This window comes from Schistocerca nitens, unplaced genomic scaffold (genome assembly GCF_023898315.1).
Source record: "Schistocerca nitens isolate TAMUIC-IGC-003100 unplaced genomic scaffold, iqSchNite1.1 HiC_scaffold_468, whole genome shotgun sequence".
NCBI lineage: Eukaryota > Metazoa > Arthropoda > Insecta > Orthoptera > Acrididae > Schistocerca > Schistocerca nitens.
Window position 1 is genome coordinate 7,457,195 of NW_026046001.1, and position 21,523 is coordinate 7,478,717.

The following is a 21,523-nucleotide window of genomic DNA, read 5'->3' on the forward strand; positions in this document are numbered from 1 at the left end:
ATCTTTTCGGTACTTTTCGATATCTTTTCGGTACTTATCGATATCTTTTCGGTACTTATCGATATATCGATACTTATCGATATATCGATACTTATCGATATATCGATACTTATCGATATATCGATACTTATCGATATATCGATACTTTTCGATATATCGATACTTATCAATATATCGATACTTTTCGATATATCGATACTTTTCGATATATCGATACTTATCGATATATCGATACTTATCGATATATCTATACTTATCGATACATCGATACTTATCGATACATCGATACTTTTTGATATATCGATACTTTTCGATATATCGATAGATATATCAATACTTTTCGATACATCGATACTTATCGATATATCGATACTTTTCGATATATCGATACTTTTCGTTATATCGATACTTTTCGTTATATCGATACTTTTCGATATATCGATACTTTTCGATATATCGATACTTTTCGATATATCGATACTTTTCGATAAATCGATACTTTTCGATAAATCGATACTTTTCGATATATCGATACTTATTGATATATCGATACTATTCGATATCTTTTCGATACTTATCGATATATCGATACTTTTCGATATATTTTCGATACTTTTCGATATCTTTTCGGTACTTTTCGATATCTTTTCGGTACTTTTCGATATCTTCTCGGTACTTATATATCGATACTTATCATTATATATCGATACTTATCATTATATATCGATACTTTTAATTATATATCGATACTTTTAATTATATATCGATACTTTTCATTATATATAGATACTTTTCGATATATATAGATACTTTTCGATATATATAGATACTTTTCGATATCTTTTCGATACTTTTCGATATCTTTTCGATACTTTTCGATATCTTTTCGATATCTTTTCGATACTTTTCGATGTCTTTTCGATACTTTTCATTATATATCGATACTTTTCATTATATATCGATACTTTTCATTATATATCGATACTTTTTCTTATATATAGATACTTTTTCTTATATATAGATACTTTCCGATATATATCGATACTTTTCGATATCTTTTCGATACTTTTCGATACTTTTCGATATCTTTTCGGTACTTATCGATATCTTTTCGGTACTTATCGATATCTTTTCGGTACTTATCGATATCTTTTCGATACATTTCGATATATCGATACTTATCGATATATCGGATATATCGATACTTATCGATATATCGGATATATCGATACTTATTGATATATCGATACTTTTCGATATCTTTTCTTCGATCTTTTCGATACTTTTCGATATCTTTTCGATTATTTTCGATATCTTTTCGATACTTTTCGATATCTTTTCGATACTTTTCGATATCTTTTCGATACTTTTCGATATCTTATCGATACTTATCATTATATATCGATACTTATCATTATATATCGATACTTATCATTATATATCGATACTTATCATTATATATCGATACTTATCATTATATATCGATAGTTTTCATTATATATCGATACTTTTCCTTATATATAGATACTTTTCGATATATATCGATACTTTTCGATATATATCGATACTATTCGATATACATCGGTACTTTTCGATATCTTTTCGGTACTTTTCGATATCTTTTCGGTACTTTTCGATATCTTATCGATACTTATCGATATATCGATACTTTTCGATATATCGATACTTTTCGATATATCTACTTTTCGATATATCGATACTTTTCGATATATCGATACTTTTCGATATATCGATACTTTTCGATATTTCGATACTTTTCGATATATCGATACTTTTCGATATATCGATACTTTTCGATATATCGATACTTTTCGATATATCGATACTTTTCGATATATCGATACTTTTCGATATATCGATACTTTTCGATATATCGATACTTTTCGATATATCGATACTTTTCGATATATCGATACTTATCGATATGTCGATACTTTTCGATATATCGATACTTATCGATATATCGGATATATCGATACTTATCGATATATCGATACTTTTCGATATGTCGATACTTATCGATATATCGATACTTTGCGATATCTTTTCGATACTTTTAAGTCTTTTCGATACTTTTCGATATCTTTTCGATACTTACCGAAATAACGATACTTTTCGATATACCGATACCTATCGATATATCGATACTTATCGATATATCGATACTTATCGATATATCGATACTTATCGATATATCGATACTTATCGATATATCGATACTTATCCATATATCGATACATTTCGGTATATCGATACTTATCGATAAATCGATACTTATCGATATATCGATATATGGATACTTATCGATATATCGATACTTATCGATATATCGATACTTATCGATATATCGATACTTATCGATATATCGATACTTTTCGTTATCTTTTCGATACTTTTCGATATCTTTACGATACTTTTCGATATCTTTTCGGTACTTGTCGATATCTTTTCGGTACTTGTCGATATCTTTTCGGTACTTGTCGATATCTTTTCGGTACTTGTCGATATCTTTTCGGTACTTTTCGATATCTTTTCGGTACTTTTCGATATATTTTCGGTACTTTTCGATATATTTTCGGTACTTTTCGATATATTTTCGGTACTTTTCGATATCTTTTCGGTACTTTTCGAAATCTTTTCGGTACTTTTCGATATCTTTTCGATACTTTTCGATATCTTTTCGATACTTTTCGATGTGTTTTCGATACTTTTCGATGTCTTTTCGATACTTTTCGATATCTTTTCGATACTTTTCGATATCTTTTCGATACTTATCGATATCTTTTCGATACTTATCTATATCTTTTCGATACTTATCGATATCTTTTCGATACTTTTCATTATATATCGATACTTTTCATTATATATCGATACTTTTTATTATATATAGATACTTTTCATTATATATAGATACTTTTCGATATCTTTTCGATACTTTTCGATATCTTTTCGATGCTTTTCGATATCTTTTCGATACTTTTCGATATCTTTTCGATACTTTTCGATATCTTTTCGATACTTTTCGATATCTTTTCGGTACTTTTCGATATCTTTTCGGTACTTTTCGATACTTTTCGATATCTTTTCGGTACTTTTCGATATCTTTTCGGTACTTTTGGATATCTCTTCGGTACTTTTCGATATCTTTTCGGTACTATTCGATATCTTTTCGGTACTTTTCGATATCTTTTCGGTACTTTACGATATATCGGTACTTGTAGATATATCGGTACTTTTCGATATATCGATACTTTTCGATATATCGATACTTTTCGATATATCGAAACTTTTCGATATATCGAAACTTTTCGATATATCGATACTTTTCGATATATCGATACTTATAGATATACCGACACTTATAGATATACCGACACTAATCGATATATCGATACTTACCGATATTTCGATACTTATCGATATATCGATACTTATCGATATATCGATACTTATCGATATATCGATACTTATCGATACTTATCGATATATCGATACTTATCGATATATCGATACTTTTCGATATATCGATACTTATCGATATATCGATACTTATCGATATATCGATACTTATCGATATACCGATACTTATCGATATCTCGATACTTATCGATATAATGATACTTTTCGATATATCGATACTTATCGATATATCGATATATCGATACTTATTGATACATGGATACTTATTGATATATGGATATTTATCGATATGTCGATACTTATCGATATATCGATACTTATCGATATATCGATACTTATCGATATATCGATACTTTTCGATATATCGATACTTTTCGATATATCGATACTTTTCGATATATCGATACTTTTCGATATATCGATACTTTTCGATATATCGATACTTATCGATATATCGATACTTATCGATATATCGATACTTATCGATATATATCGATACTTTTCATTATATATCGATACTTTTCATTATATATCGATACTTTTCCTAATATATAGATACTTTTCGATATATATCGATACCTTTCGATATATATCGATACCTTTCGATATCTTTTCGATACTTTTCGATATCTTTTCGGTACTTTTCGATATCTTTTCGGTACTTTTCGATTTCTTTTCGGTACTTTTCGATTTCTTTTCGGTACTTTTCGATATCTTTTCGGTACTTATCGATATCTTTTCGATACTTATCGATTTTTTTACGATACTTTTCGATATATCGATATATATCGATATATCGATACTTTTCGATATATCGATACTTTTCGATATATCGATACTTTTCGATATATCGGTACTTTTCGATATATCGGTACTTTTCGATATATCGGTACTTTTCGATTTATCGGTACTTTTCGATATATCGGTACTTTCCGATATATCGGCACTTTTCGATATATCGGTACTTATCGATATATCGGTACTTATCGATATATCGATACTTATCGATATATCGATACTTTTCGATATATCGGCACTTATCGATATATCGGTACTTATCGATATATCGGTACTTTTCGATATATCGGAACTTTTCGATATATCGGTACTTATCGATATATCGGTACTTTTCGATATATCGGTACTTTTCGATATATCGGTACTTTTCGATACATCGGTACTTTTCGATATATCGGTACTTTTCGATATATCGGTACTTTTCGATATACCGGTACTTTTCGATATATCGGTACTTTTCGATATATCGGTACTTTTCGATATATCGGTACATTTCGATATATCGATACATACCGATATATCGATACTTACCGATATATCGACACTTATCGATATATCGACACTTATCGATATATCGACACTTATCGATATATCGACACTTATCGATATATCGACACTTATCGATATATCGACACTTAACGATATATCGATACTTATCGATATATCGATACTTATCGATATATCGATACTTATCGATATATCGATACTTATCGATATATCGATCGATATCTTTTCGGTACTTATCGATATCTTTTCGATACTTTTCGATATATCGATACTTAACGATATATCGATACTTTTCGATATACCGGTACTTTTCGATATATCGGTACTTTTCGATATATCGGTACTTTTCTATATATCGGTACTTTTCGATATATCGGCACTTTTCGATATATCGGTACTTATCGATATATCGGTACTTATCGATATATTGATACTTTTCGATATATCGGTACTTATCGATATATCGGTACTTTTCGATATATCGGTACTTATCGATATATCGGTTCATTTCGATATATCTGTACTTTTCGATATATCGGTACTTTTCGAAATATCGGTACTTTTCGAAATATCGGTACTTATCGATATATCGGTACTTTTCGATATATCGGTACTTTTCGATATATCGATACTTATCGATATATCGATACTTATCGATATATCGATACTTATCGATATATCGATACTTATCGATATATCGACACTTATCGATATATCGATACTTATCGATATATCGATCGATATCTTTTCGGTACTTATCGATATCTTTTCGATACTTTTCGATATATCGATACTTATCGATATATCGATACTTATCGATATATCGATACTTTTCGATATATCGATAATTTTCGATATATCGATACTTTTCGATATATCGATACTTTTCGATATATCGATACTTTTCGATATATAGATACTTTTCGATATATAGATACTTTTCGATATATCGATACTTTTCGATATCTTTTCGATACTTTTCGATATCTTTTCGATACTTATTGATATATCGATACTTTTCGATATCTTTTCGATACTTATTGATATATCGATACTTTTCGATATCTTTTCGATACTTTTCGATATCTTTTCGATACTTTTCGATATCTTTTCGGTACTTTTCGATATCTTTTCGGTACTTTTCGATATCTTTTCGGTACTTATATATCGATACTTATAATTATATATCGATACTTATCATTATATATCGATACTTTTCATTATATATCGATACTTTTAATTATATATCGATACTTTTCATTATATATAGATACTTTTCGATATATATAGATACTTTTCGATATATATAGATACTTTTCGATATCTTTTCGTTACTTTTCGATATCTTTTCGAATCTTTTCGATATCTTTTCGATACTTTTCGATATCTTTTCGATATCTTTTCGATACTTTTCGATGTCTTTTCGATACTTTTCGATATCTTTTCGATACTTATCGATATCTTTTCGATACTTATCGATATCTTTTCGATACTTATCTATATCTTTTCGATACTTATCGATATCTTTTCGATACTTATCGATATCTTTTCGATACTTTTCATTATATATCGATACTTTTCATTATATATCGATACTTTTTATTATATATAGATACTTTTCATTATATATAGATACTTTTCGATATCTTTTCGATACTTTTCGATATCTTTTCGATACTTTTCGATATCTTTTCGATACTTTTCGATATCTTTTCGGTACTTTTCGATATCTTTTCGGTACTTTTCGATATCTTTTCGGTACTTTTCGATGTCTTTTCGGTACTTTTGGATATCTTTTCGGTACTTTTCGATATCTTTTCGGTACTTTTCGATATCTTTTCGGTACTTTTCGATATCTTTTCGGTACTTTTCGATATATCGGTACTTTACGATACATCGATACTTTTCGATATATCGATACTTATCGATATATCGATACTTATCGATATATAGATACTTATCGATATATCGATACTTATCGATATATCGATACTTATCGATATATCGATACTTATCGATATATCGATACTTTTCGATAAATTGATAGTTATCGATATATCGATACTTTTCGATAAATCGATACTTTTCGATATCTTTTCGATATCTTTTCGATACTTTTCGATTTCTTTTCGAAAGTATCGAAAAGACATCGAAAAGTATCGAAAAGATATCGAAAAGATATCGAAAAGTATCGAAAAGATATCGAAAAGTATCGAAAAGATATCGAAAAGTACCGAAAAAATATCGAAAAGTATCGATATATCGAAAAGTATCGATATATCGAAAAGTATCGATATATCGATAAGTATCGATATATCGAAAAGTATCGATGTATCGAAAAGTATCGATATATCGATAAGTATCGATACATCGAAAAGTATCGATATATCGATAAGTATCGATATATCGAAAAGTATCGATGTATCGAATAGTATCGATATATCGATAAGTATCGATATATCGAAAAGTATCGATATATCGAAAAGTAACGATGTATCGAAAAGTATCGATATATCGATAAGTATCGATATATCGAAAAGTATCGATATATCGAAAAGTATCGATATATCTAATAGTATCGATATATCAAGAAGTATCGATATATCGAAAAGTATCGATATATCGAAAAGTATCGATATATCAAAAAGAATCGATATATCGATAAATATCGATATATCGAAAAGTACCGAAAAGATATCGATAAGTACCGAAAAGATATCGATAAGTACCGAAAAGATATCGATAAGTACCGAAAAGATACCTAAAAGTACCGAAAAGATATCTAAAAGTACCGAAAAAATATCGAAAAGTACCGAAAAGATATCGAAAAGTACCGAGAAGATATCGAAAAGTACCGAAAAGATATCGAAAAGTATCGAAAAGATATCGAAAAGTATCGAAAAGATATCGAATAGTATCGATATATATCGAAAAGCATCGATATATATCGAAAAGTATCTATATATAAGGAAAAGTATCGATATATAAGGAAAAGTATCGATATATAATGAAAAGTATCGATATATAATGAAAAGTATCGAATATAATGAAAAGTATCGAAAAGATATCGAAAAGTATCGAAAAGATATCAAAAAGTATCGAAAAGATATCGAAAAGTATCGAAAAGATATCGAAAAGTATCGATATATCGATAAGTATCGATATATCGATAAGTATCGACATATCGATAAGTATCGATATATCGATAAGTATCGACATATCGATAAGTATCGATATATCGATAAGTATCGATGTATCGAAAAGTATCGATATATCGATAAGTATCGATATATCGAAAAGTATCAATATATCAATATCGATGTATCGAAAAATATCGATATATCGATAAGTATCGATATATCGAAAAGTATCGATATATCGATAAGTATCCATATATCGATAAGTATCGATATATCGAGAAGTATCGATATATCGTAAAGTATCGATATATCGAAAAGTACCGATATATCGAAAAGTACCGAAAAGTTATCGAAAAGTATCGAAAAGATATCGAAAAGTGCCGAAAAGATATCCAAAAGTACCGAAAAGATATCCAAAAGTACCGAAAAGATATAGAAAAGTACCGAAAAGATATCGAAAAGTACCGAAAAGATATCGAAAAGTACCGAAAAGATATCGAAAAGTATCGAAAAGATATCGAAAAGTATCGATATATCGATAAGTATCGATATATCGATAAGTATCGATATATCGAAAAGTATCGATATATCGAAAAGTATCGATATATCGATAAGTACCGATATATCGAATAGTATCGATATATCGAAAAGTATCGACATATCGATAAGTATCGATATATCGATAAGTATCGTTATATCGATAAGAGTCGATAAGTATCGATATATCGATAAGTATCGATATATCGATAAGTATCGATATATCGATAAGTATCGATATATCGATAAGTGTCGATATATCGATAAGTATCGATATATCGATAAGTATCGATGTATCGAAAAGTATCGATATATCGAAAAGTATCGATGCATCGAAAAGTATCGATATATCGATACTTATCGATATATCGAAAAGTATCGATATATCGAAAAGTATCGATATATCGAAAAGTACCGATATATCGATAAGTACCGATATATCGAAAAGTACCGAAAAGATATCGAAAAGTATCGAAAAGATATCGAAAAGTATCGAAAAGATATCGAAAAGTAGCGAAATAATATCGAAAAGTATCGAAAAGATATCGAAAAGTATCGAAAAGATATCGAAAAGTGTCTATATATAGTGAAAAGTATCTATATATAATAAAAAGTATCGATATATAATGAAAAGTATCGATATATAATGTGAAAAGTATCGAAAAGATATCGATAAGTATCGAAAAGATATCGATAAGTGTCGAAAAGATATCGATAAGTATCGAAAAGATATCGATAAATATCGAAAAGATATAGATAAGTTTCGAAAAGATATCGAAAAGTATCGAAAAGACATCGAAAAGTATCGAAAAGATATCGAAAAGTATCGAAAAGTTATCGAAAAGTATCGAAAAGATATCGAAAAGTATCGAAAAGATATCGAAAAGTATCGAAAAGATATCGAAAAGTATCGAAAAGATATCGAAAAGTATCGAAAAGATATCGAAAAGTATCTATATATATCGAAAAGTATCTATATATATCGAAAAGTATCTATATATATCGAAAAGTATCTATATATAATGAAAAGTATCGATATATAATTAAAAGTATCGATATATAATGAAAAGTATCGATATATAATGATAAGTATCGATATATAATGATAAGTATCGATATATAAGTACCGAAAAGATATCGAAAAGTACCGAAAAGATATCGAAAAGTACCGAAAAGATATCGAAAAGTATCGAAAAGATATCGAAAAGTATCGAAAATATATCGAAAATTATCGAAAAGATATCAAAAAGTATCGATATATCGATAAGTATCGAAAAGATATCGAAAAGTATCGATATATCGATAAGTATCGATATATCGAAAAGTATCGATATATCGAAAAGTATCATTATAACGAAAAGTATCGATATATCGAAAAGTATCGATATATCGATAAGTATCGAAATATCGAAAAGTATCGATATATCGATAAGTATCGATTTCTCGAAAAGTATCGATATATCGATAAGTATCCATATATCGATAAGTATCGATATATCGATAAGTATCGGTATATCGATCGATAAGTATCGATATATCGAAAAGTATCGATATATCGATAAGTATCCATATATCAATAAGTATCGATATATCGATATATCGATAAGTATCGATAAATCGATAAGTATCGATATATCGAAAAGTATCGATATATCGAAAAGTATCGATATATCGATAAGTATCGATATATCGGTAAGTATCGATATATCGGTAAGTATCGATATATCGAGAAGTATCGATTTATCGAAAAGTATCGATATATCGAAAAGTATCGATATATCGAGAAGTATCGATTTATCGAAAAGTATCGATATATAGAAAAGTATCGATATATCGAAAAGTATCGATATATCCGATATATCGATAAGAATCGATACATCGAAAACTATCGATATATTGAAAAGTATCGATATATCAAAAAGTATCGATATATCGAAAAGTATCGATATATCGATAAGTATCGATAAGATATCGAAAAGTACCGATAAGATATCGAAAAGTACCGAAAAGATATCGAAAAGTATCGATATATATCGAATAGTATCGATATATATCGAAAAGTATTGATATATATCGAAAAGTATCTATATATAAGGAAAAGTATCGATATATAAGGAAAACTATCGATATATAATGAAAAGTATCGATATATAATGAAAAGTATCGATATATACTGATAATTATGGATATATAATGATAAGTATCGATATATAATGATAAGTATCGATATATAATGATAAGTATCGATATATAAAGATAAGTATCGATATATAATAAAATGTATCGATATATAATGAAAAGTATCGAAAAGATATCGGAAAGTATCGAAAAGATATCGAAAAGTATCGAAAAGATATCGAAAAGTATCATAAAGATCGAAAAGTATCGAAAAGATATCGAAAAGTATCGATATATCGAAAAGTATCGATATATCGAAAAGTATCGATATATCGATAAGTATCGATATATCCGATATATCGATAAGTATCGATATATCGAAAACTATCGATATATCGAAAAGTATTGATATATCGAAAAGTATCGATATATCGAAAAGTATCGATATATCGAAAAGTATCGATATATCGGTAAGTATCGATATATCGATAAGTATCGATATATCGAAAAGTATCGATATATCGAAAAGTATCGATATATCGATAAGTATCGATATATCGATAAGTATCGATCTATCGAAAAGTATCGATATATCGATAAGTATCGATATATCGCAAAGTATCGATATATCGATAAGTATCGATACATCGATAAGTATCGATATGTCGATAAGTATCTATATATCGATAAGTACAGAAAAGGTATCGAAAAGTACAGAAAAGATATCGAAAAGTACCGGAAAGATATCGAAAAGTACCGAAAAGATATCGAAAAGTACCGAAAAGATATCGAAAAGTACCGAAAAGATATCGAAAAGTATCGAAAAGATATCGAAAAGTATCGAAAAGATATCGAAAAGTATCGAAATGATATCGAAAAGTATCGAAAAGATATCGAAATGTATCGATATATCGAATAGTATCGATATATCGAATAGTATCATTATATCGATAAGTATCGATATATCGAAAAGTACCGATATATCGAAGAGTACCGATATATCGATAAGTATCGATATATCGTTAAGTATCGATAAGTATCGATATATCGATATGTATCGATATTTCGATAAGTATCGATATATCGATAAGTATCGATATATCGATAAGAAACGATATGTCGATAAGTATCGATATATCGATAAGTATCGATATATCGAAAAGTATCGATATATCGAAAAGTATCGATATATCGTAAAGAATCGATATATCGTAAAGTATCGATATATCGAAAAGTACCGATATATCGAAAAGTACCGAAAAGATATCGAAAAGTATCGAAAAGATATCGAAAAGTAGCGAAATAATATCGAAAAGTATCGAAAAGATATCGAAAAGTATCGAAAAGATATCGAAAAGTATCGAAAAGATATCGAAAAGTGTCTATATATAATGAAAAGTATCTATATATAATAAAAAGTATCGATATATAATGAAAAGTATCGATATATAATGTGAAAAGTATCGAATAGATATCGATAAGTATCGAAAAGATATCGATAAGTATCGAAAAGATATCGATAAGTATCGAAAAGATATCGATAAATATCGAAAAGATATAGATAAGTTTCGAAAAGATATCGAAAAGTATCGAAAAGACATCGAAAAGTATCGAAAAGTTATCGAAAAGTATCGAAAAGATATCGAAAAGTATCGAAAAGTTATCGAAAAGTATCGAAAAGATATCGAAAAGTATCGAAAAGATATCGAAAAGTATCGAAAAGATATCGAAAAGTATCGAAAAGATATCGAAAAGTATCTATATATATCGAAAAGTATCTATATATATCGAAAAGTATCTATATATATCGAAAAGTATCTATATATAATGAAAAGTATCGATATATAATTAAAAGTATCGATATATAATGAAAAGTATCGATATATAATGATAAGTATCGATATATAAGTACCGAAAAGATATCGAAAAGTACCGAAAAGATATCGAAAAGTACCGAAAAGATATCGAAAAGTATCGAAAAGAGATCGAAAAGTATCGAAAATATATCGAAAATTATCGAAAAGATATCAAAAAGTATCGATATATCGATAAGTATCGAAAAGATATCGAAAAGTATCGATATATCGATAAGTATCGATATATCGAAAAGTATCGATATATCGAAAAGTATCGATATAACGAAAAGTATCGATATATCGAAAAGTATCGATATATCGATAAGTATCGAAATATCGAAAAGTATCGATATATCGATAAGTATCGATATATCGAAAAGTATCGATATATCGATAAGTATCCATATATCGATAAGTATCGATATATCGATAAGTATCGGTATATCGATCGATAAGTATCGATATATCGAAAAGTATCGATATATCGATAAGTATCCATATATCAATAAGTATCGATATATCGATAAATCGATAAGTATCGATAAATCGATAAGTATCGATATATCGAAAAGTATCGATATATCGAAAAGTATCGATATATCGATAAGTATCGATATATCGGTAAGTATCGATATATCGATAAGAATCGATATATCGAGAAGTATCGATTTATCGAAAAGTATCGATATATCGAAAAGTATCGATATATCGAGAAGTATCGATTTATCGAAAAGTATCGATATATAGAAAAGTATCGATATATCGAAAAGTATCAATATATCCGATATATCGATAAGAATCGATACATCGAAAACTATCGATATATTGAAAAGTATCGATATATCGAAAAGTATCGATTTATCGAAAAGTATCGATATATCGAAAAGTATCGATATATCGATAAGTATCGATAAGATATCGAAAAGTACCGATAAGATATCGAAAAGTACCGAAAAGATATCGAAAAGTATCGATATATATCGAATAGTATCGATATATATCGAAAAGTATTGATATATATCGAAAAGTATCTATATATAAGGAAAAGTATCGATATATAAGGAAAACTATCGATATATAATGAAAAGTATCGATATATAATGAAAAGTATCGATATATACTGATAATTATGGATATATAATGATAAGTATCGATATATAATGATAAGTATCGATATATAATGATAAGTATCGATATATAAAGATAAGTATCGATATATAATAAAATGTATCGATATATAATGAAAAGTATCGAAAAGATATCGAAAAGTATCGAAAAGATATCGAAAAGTATCGAAAAGATATCGAAAAGTATCATAAAGATCGAAAAGTATCGAAAAGATATCGAAAAGTATCGATATATCGAAAAGTATCGATATATCGAAAAGTATCGATATATCGATAAGTATCGATATATCCGATATATCGATAAGTATCGATATATCGAAAACTATCGATATATCGAAAAGTATTGATATATCGAAAAGTATCGATATATCGAAAAGTATCGATATATCGAAAAGTATCGATATATCGGTAAGTACCGATATATCGATAAGTATCGATATATCGAAAAGTATCGATATATCGAAAAGTATCGATATATCGAAAAGTATCGATATATCGATAAGTATCGATATATCGATAAGTATCGATCTATCGAAAAGTATCGATATATCGATAAGTATCGATATATCGCAAAGTATCGATATATCGATAAGTATCGATACATCGATAAGTATCGATATGTCGATAAGTATCTATATATCGATAAGTACAGAAAAGGTATCGAAAAGTACAGAAAAGATATCGAAAAGTACCGGAAAGATATCGAAAAGTACCGAAAAGATATCGAAAAGTACCGAAAAGATATCGAAAAGTACCGAAAAGATATCGAAAAGTATCGAAAAGATATCGAAAAGTATCGAAATGATATCGAAAAGTATCGAAAAGATATCGAAATGTATCGATATATCGAATAGTATCGATATATCGAATAGTATCATTATATCGATAAGTATCGATATATCGAAAAGTACCGATATATCGAAAAGTACCGATATATCGATAAGTATCGATATATCGTTAAGTATCGATAAGTATCGATATATCGATATGTATCGATATTTCGATAAGTATCGATATATCGATAAGTATCGATATATCGAAAAGTATCGATATATCGATAAGTATCGATATGTCGATAAGTATCGATATATCGATAAGTATCGATATATCGAAAAGTATCGATATATCGAAAAGTATCGATATATCGTAAAGAATCGATATATCGTAAAGTATCGATATATCGAAAAGTACCGATATATCGAAAAGTACCGAAAAGATATCGAAAAGTATCGAAAAGATATCGAAAAGTACCGAAAAGATATCGAAAAGTACCGAAAAGATTTCCAAAAGTACCGAAAAGATATCGAAAAGTACCGAAAAGATATCGAAAAGTACCGAAAAGATATCGAAAAGTACCGAAAAATTTTCGAAAAGTATCGAAAAGATATCGATAAGTATCGAAAAGATATCGATAAGTATTTATATATAATGAAAAGTATCTATATATAATAAAAAGTATCGATATATAATGAAAAGTATCGATATATAATGAAAAGTATCGAAAAGATATCGATATGTATCGAAAAGATATCGATAAGTATCGAAAAGATATCGACAAGTATCGAAAAGTTATCGATAAGTATCGAAATTTTATAGATAAGTATCGAAAAGATATCGAAAAGTATCGAAAAGATATCGAAAAGTATCGAAAAGACATCGAAAAGTATCGAAAAGATATCGAAAAGATATCGAAAAGTATCGAAAAGATATCGAAAAGTATCGAAAAGATATGGAAAAGTACCGAAAAAATATCGAAAAGTATCGATATATCGAAAAGTATCGATAAATCGAAAAGTATCGATATATCGATAAGTATCGATATATCGAAAAGTATCGATGTATCGAAAAGTATCGATACTATTCGATATATCGATACATTTCGATATCTTTTCGATACTTTTCGATATCATTTCGATACTTTTCGATATCTTTTCGATACTTTTCGATATCTTTTCGATACTTTTCGATATCTTTTCGGTACTTTTCGATATCTTTTCGGTACTTTTCGATATCTTTTCGGTACTTTTCGATATCTTTCCGGTACTTTTCGATATCTTTTCGGTACTTTTCGATACCTTTTCTGTACTTATCGATATATAGATACTTATCGACATATCGATACTTATCGATGTATCGATACTTATCGATATATCGATACTTTGCGATATATCGATACTTATCGATATATCGATACTTTTCGATATATCGATACTTATCGATATATCGATACTTATCGATATATCGATACTTTTCGATATATCGATACTTTTCGATGTATCGATACTTATCGATATATCGATACTTACCGATATATCGATACTTTTCGATATATCGATACTTTTCGATATATCGATACTTTTCGATATATCAATACTTTTCGATATATCGATAGTTTTCGATATATCGATACTTATCGATATATCGGATATATCGATACTTATCGATATATCGATACTTTTCGATATATCGATACTTTTCGATATATCGATACTTTTCGATATCTTTTCGATACTTTTCGATCTTTATGATACTTTTCGATATCTTTTCGATACTTTTCGATATCTTTTCGATACTTTTCGATATCTTTTCGATACTTTTCATTATATATCGATACATTTTATTATATATCGATACTTATCTTTATATATCGATACTTATCATTATATATCGATACTTATCATTATATATCGATACTTATCATTATATATCCATACTTATCATTATATATCGATACTTTTCATTATATATCGATACTTTTCATTATATATCGATAGTTTTCCTTATATATCGATACTTTTCCTTATATATAGATACTTTTCGATATATATCAATACTTTTCGATATATATCGATACTATTCGATATATATCGATACTTTTCGATATCTTTTCGGTACTTTTCGATATCTTATCGGTACTTTTCGATATCTTATCGATACTTATCGATATATCGATACTTTTCGATATATCGATACTTTTCGATATATCGATCTTTTCGATACTTTTCGATATCTTTTCGGTACTTTTCGATATCTTTTCGGTACTTTTCGATATCTTTTCGGTAGTTTTCTATATCTTTTCGGTACTTTTGGATATCTTTTCGGTACTTTTGGATATCTTTTCGGCACTTTTCGATATCTTTTCGATACTTTTCGATATCTTTTCGGTACTTTTCGATATATCGGTACTTTTCGATATATCGATACTTTACGATATATCGATACTTCTCGATATATCGATACTTATCGATATATGGATACTTATCGATATATCGATACTTTTCGATAAATCGATACTTATCGATATATCGATATTTTTCGATACATCGATATTGATATATTGATACTTTTCGATATATCGATACTTATCGATATATCGATACTTTTCGATACATCGATACTTATCGATATATCGATACTTATCGATATGTCGATACTTATCGATATATCGATACTTATCGATATGTCGATACTTATCGATATATCGATACTTATCGATATATCGATACTTTTCGATATCTTTTCGATACTTTTCGATATCTTTTCGATACTTTTTGATATCTTTTCGATACTTTTCGATATCTTTTCGATACTTTTCATTATATTCGATACTTTTCATTATATATCGATACTTTTCATTATATATCGATACTTTTCCTTATATATCGATACTTTTCCTTATATATAGATACTTTTCGATATATATCGATGCTTTTCGATATATATCGATACTATTCGATATCTTTTCGATACTTTTCGATATCTTTTCGATACTTTTCGATATCTTTTCGGTACTTTTCGATATCTTCTCGGTACTTTTCGATATCGAATAGTATCATTATATCGATAAGTATCGATATATCGAAAAGTACCGATATATCGAAAAGTACCGATATATCGATAAGTATCGATATATCGTTAATTATCGATAAGTATCGATATATCGATATGTATCGATATTTCGATAAGTATCGATATATCGATAAGTATCGATATATCGATAAGAATCGATATGTCGATAAGTATCGATATATCGATAAGTATCGATATATCGAAAAGTATCGATATATCGAAAATTATCGATATATCGTAAAGAATCGATATATCGTAAAGTATCGATATATCGAAAAGTACCGATATATCGAAAAGTACCGAAAAGATATCGAAAAGTATCGATAAGATATCGAAAAGTACCGAAAAGATATCGAAAAGTACCGAAAAGATATCCAAAAGTACCGAAAAGATATCGAAAAGTACCGAAAAGATATCGAAAAGTACCGAAAAATTTTCGAAAAGTATCGAAAAGATATCGATAAGTATGGAAAAGATATCGATAAGTATTTATATATAATGAAAAGTATCTATATATAATAAAAAGTATCGATATATAATGAAAAGTATCGAATATAATGAAAAGTATCGAAAAGATATCGAAAAGTATCGAAAAGATATCAAAAAGTATCGAAAAGATATCGAAAAGTATCGAAAAGATATCGAAAAGTATCGATATATCGATAAGTATCGATATATCGATAAGTATCGACATATCGATAAGTATCGATATATCGATAAGTATCGACATATCGATAAGTATCGATATATCGATAAGTATCGATGTATCGAAAAGTATCGATATATCGATAAGTATCGATATATCGAAAAGTATCAATATATCAATATCGATGTATCGAAAAATATCGATATATCGATAAGTATCGATATATCGAAAAGTATCGATATATCGATAAGTATCCATATATCGATAAGTATCGATATATCGAGAAGTATCGATATATCGTAAAGTATCGATATATCGAAAAGTACCGATATATCGAAAAGTACCGAAAAGATATCGAAAAGTATCGAAAAGATATCGAAAAGTGCCGAAAAGATATCCAAAAGTACCGAAAAGATATCCAAAAGTACCGAAAAGATATAGAAAAGTACCGAAAAGATATCGAAAAGTACCGAAAAGATATCGAAAAGTACCGAAAAGATATCGAAAAGTATCGAAAAGATATCGAAAAGTATCGATATATCGATAAGTATCGATATATCGATAAGTATCGATATATCGAAAAGTATCGATATATCGAAAAGTATCGATACATCGATAAGTATCGATATATCGAATAGTATCGATATATCGAAAAGTATCGACATATCGATAAGTATCGATATATCGATAAGTATCGTTATATCGATAAGAGTCGATAAGTATCGATATATCGATAAGTATCGATATATCGATAAGTATCGATATATCGATAAGTATCGATATATCGATAAGTGTCGATATATCGAAAAGTACCGAAAAGATATCGAAAAGTATCGAAAAGATATCGCAAAGTATCGATATATCGATAAGTATCGATATATCGAAAAGTATCGATATATCGATAAGTATCGATATGTCGATAAGTATCGATATATCGATAAGTATCGATATATCGAAAAGTATCGATATATCGAAAAGTATCGGTATATCGTAAAGAATCGATATATCGTAAAGTATCGATATATCGAAAAGTACCGATATATCGAAAAGTACCGAAAAGATATCGAAAAGTATCGAAAAGATATCGAAAAGTACCGAAAAGATATCGAAAAGTACCGAAAAGATTTCCAAAAGTACCGAAAAGATATCGAAAAGTACCGAAAAGATATCGAAAAGTACCGAAAAGATATCGAAAAGTACCGAAAAATTTTCGAAAAGTATCGAAAAGATATCGATAAGTATCGAAAAGATATCGATAAGTATTTATATATAATGAAAAGTATCTATATATAATAAAAAGTATCGATATATAATGAAAAGTATCGATATATAATGAAAAGTATCGAAAAGATATCGATAAGTATCGAAAAGATATCGATAAGTATCGAAAAGATATCGACAAGTATCGAAAAGTTATCGATAAGTATCGAAATTTTATAGATAAGTATCGAAAAGATATCGAAAAGTATCGAAAAGATATCGAAAAGTATCGAAAAGACATCGAAAAGTATCGAAAAGATATCGAAAAGATATCGAAAAGTATCGAAAAGATATCGAAAAGTATCGAAAAGATATCGAAAAGTACCGAAAAAATATCGAAAAGTATCGATATATCGAAAAGTATCGATATATCGAAAAGTATCGATATATCTAATAGTATCGATATATCAAGAAGTATCGATATATCGAAAAGTATCGATATATCGAAAAGTATCGATATATCGAAAAGAATCGATATATCGATAATTATCGATATATCGAAAAGTACCGAAAAGATATCGATAAGTACCGAAAAGATATCGATAAGTACCGAAAAGATATCGATAAGTACCGAAAAGATATCTAAAAGTACCGAAAAGATATCTAAAAGTACCGAAAAAATATCGAAAAGTACCGAAAAGATATCGAAAAGTACCGAGAAGATATCGAAAAGTACCGAAAAGATATCGAAAAGTATCGAAAAGATATCGAAAAGTATCGAAAAGATATCGAATAGTATCGATATATATCGAAAAGCATCGATATATATCGAAAAGTATCTATATATAAGGAAAAGTATCGATATATAAGGAAAAGTATCGATATATAATGAAAAGTATCGATATATAATGAAAAGTATCGAATATAATGAAAAGTATCGAAAAGATATCGAAAAGTATCGAAAAGATATCAAAAAGTATCGAAAAGATATCGAAAAGTATCGAAAAGATATCGAAAAGTATCGATATATCGATAAGTATCGATATATCGATAAGTATCGACATATCGATAAGTATCGATATATCGATAAGTATCGACATATCGATAAGTATCGATATATCGATAAGTATCGATGTATCGAAAAGTATCGATATATCGATAAGTATCGATATATCGAAAAGTATCAATATATCAATATCGATGTATCGAAAAATATCGATATATCGATAAGTATCGATTTATCGAAAAGTATCGATATATCGATAAGTATCCATATATCGATAAGTATCGATATATCGAGAAGTATCGATATATCGTAAAGTATCGATATATCGAAAAGTACCGATATATCGAAAAGTACCGAAAAGATATCGAAAAGTATCGAAAAGATATCGAAAAGTGCCGAAAAGATATCCAAAAGTACCGAAAAGATATCCAAAAGTACCGAAAAGATATAGAAAAGTACCGAAAAGATATCGAAAAGTACCGAAAAGATATCGAAAAGTACCGAAAAGATATCGAAAAGTATCGAAAAGATATCGAAAAGTATCGATATATCGATAAGTATCGATATATCGATAAGTATCGATATATCGAAAAGTATCGATATATCGAAAAGTATCGATATATCGATAAGTATCGATATATCGAATAGTATCGATATATCGAAAAGTATCGACATATCGATAAGTATCGATATATCGATAAGTATCGTTATATCGATAAGAGTCGATAAGTATCGATATATCGATAAGTATCGATATATCGATAAGTATCGATATATCGATAAGTATCGATATATCGATAAGTATCGATGTATCGAAAAGTATCGATATATCGAAAAGTATCGATATATCGAAAAGTATCGATATATCGAAAAGTACCGATATATCGATAAGTACCGATATATCGAAAAGTACCGAAAAGATATCGAAAAGTATCGAAAAGATATCGAAAAGTATCGAAAAGATATCGAAAAGTAGCGAAATAATATCGAAAAGTATCGAAAAGATATCGAAAAGTATCGAAAAGATATCGAAAAGTATCGAAAAGAAATCGAAAAGTGTCTATATATAATGAAAAGTATCTATATATAATAAAAAGTATCGATATATAATGAAAAGTATCGATATATAATGTGAAAAGTATCGAAAAGATATCGATAAGTATCGAAAAGATATCGATAAGTATCGAAAAGATATCGATAAGTATCGAAAAGATATCGATAAATATCGAAAAGATATAGATAAGTTTCGAAAAGATATCGAAAAGTATCGAAAAGACATCGAAAAGTATCGAAAAGTT

The 21,523-nt window shown here is 28.2% G+C and overlaps 1 protein-coding gene across 1 annotated transcript in view; it reads right to left on the reverse strand.

Moving 5' to 3' along the window:
- Window positions 1–15,638, reverse strand: part of LOC126232318 (uncharacterized) — a 65,355-nt gene extending 49,717 nt beyond the window's left edge. The window contains exon 1 of the mRNA XM_049942598.1: window positions 15,629–15,638. Within this exon, the coding sequence (XP_049798555.1) occupies window positions 15,629–15,638 (10 nt within the window). The remainder of the gene's footprint in view (window positions 1–15,628) is intronic.
- Between the last annotated feature and the right edge of the window lie 5,885 nt (window positions 15,639–21,523).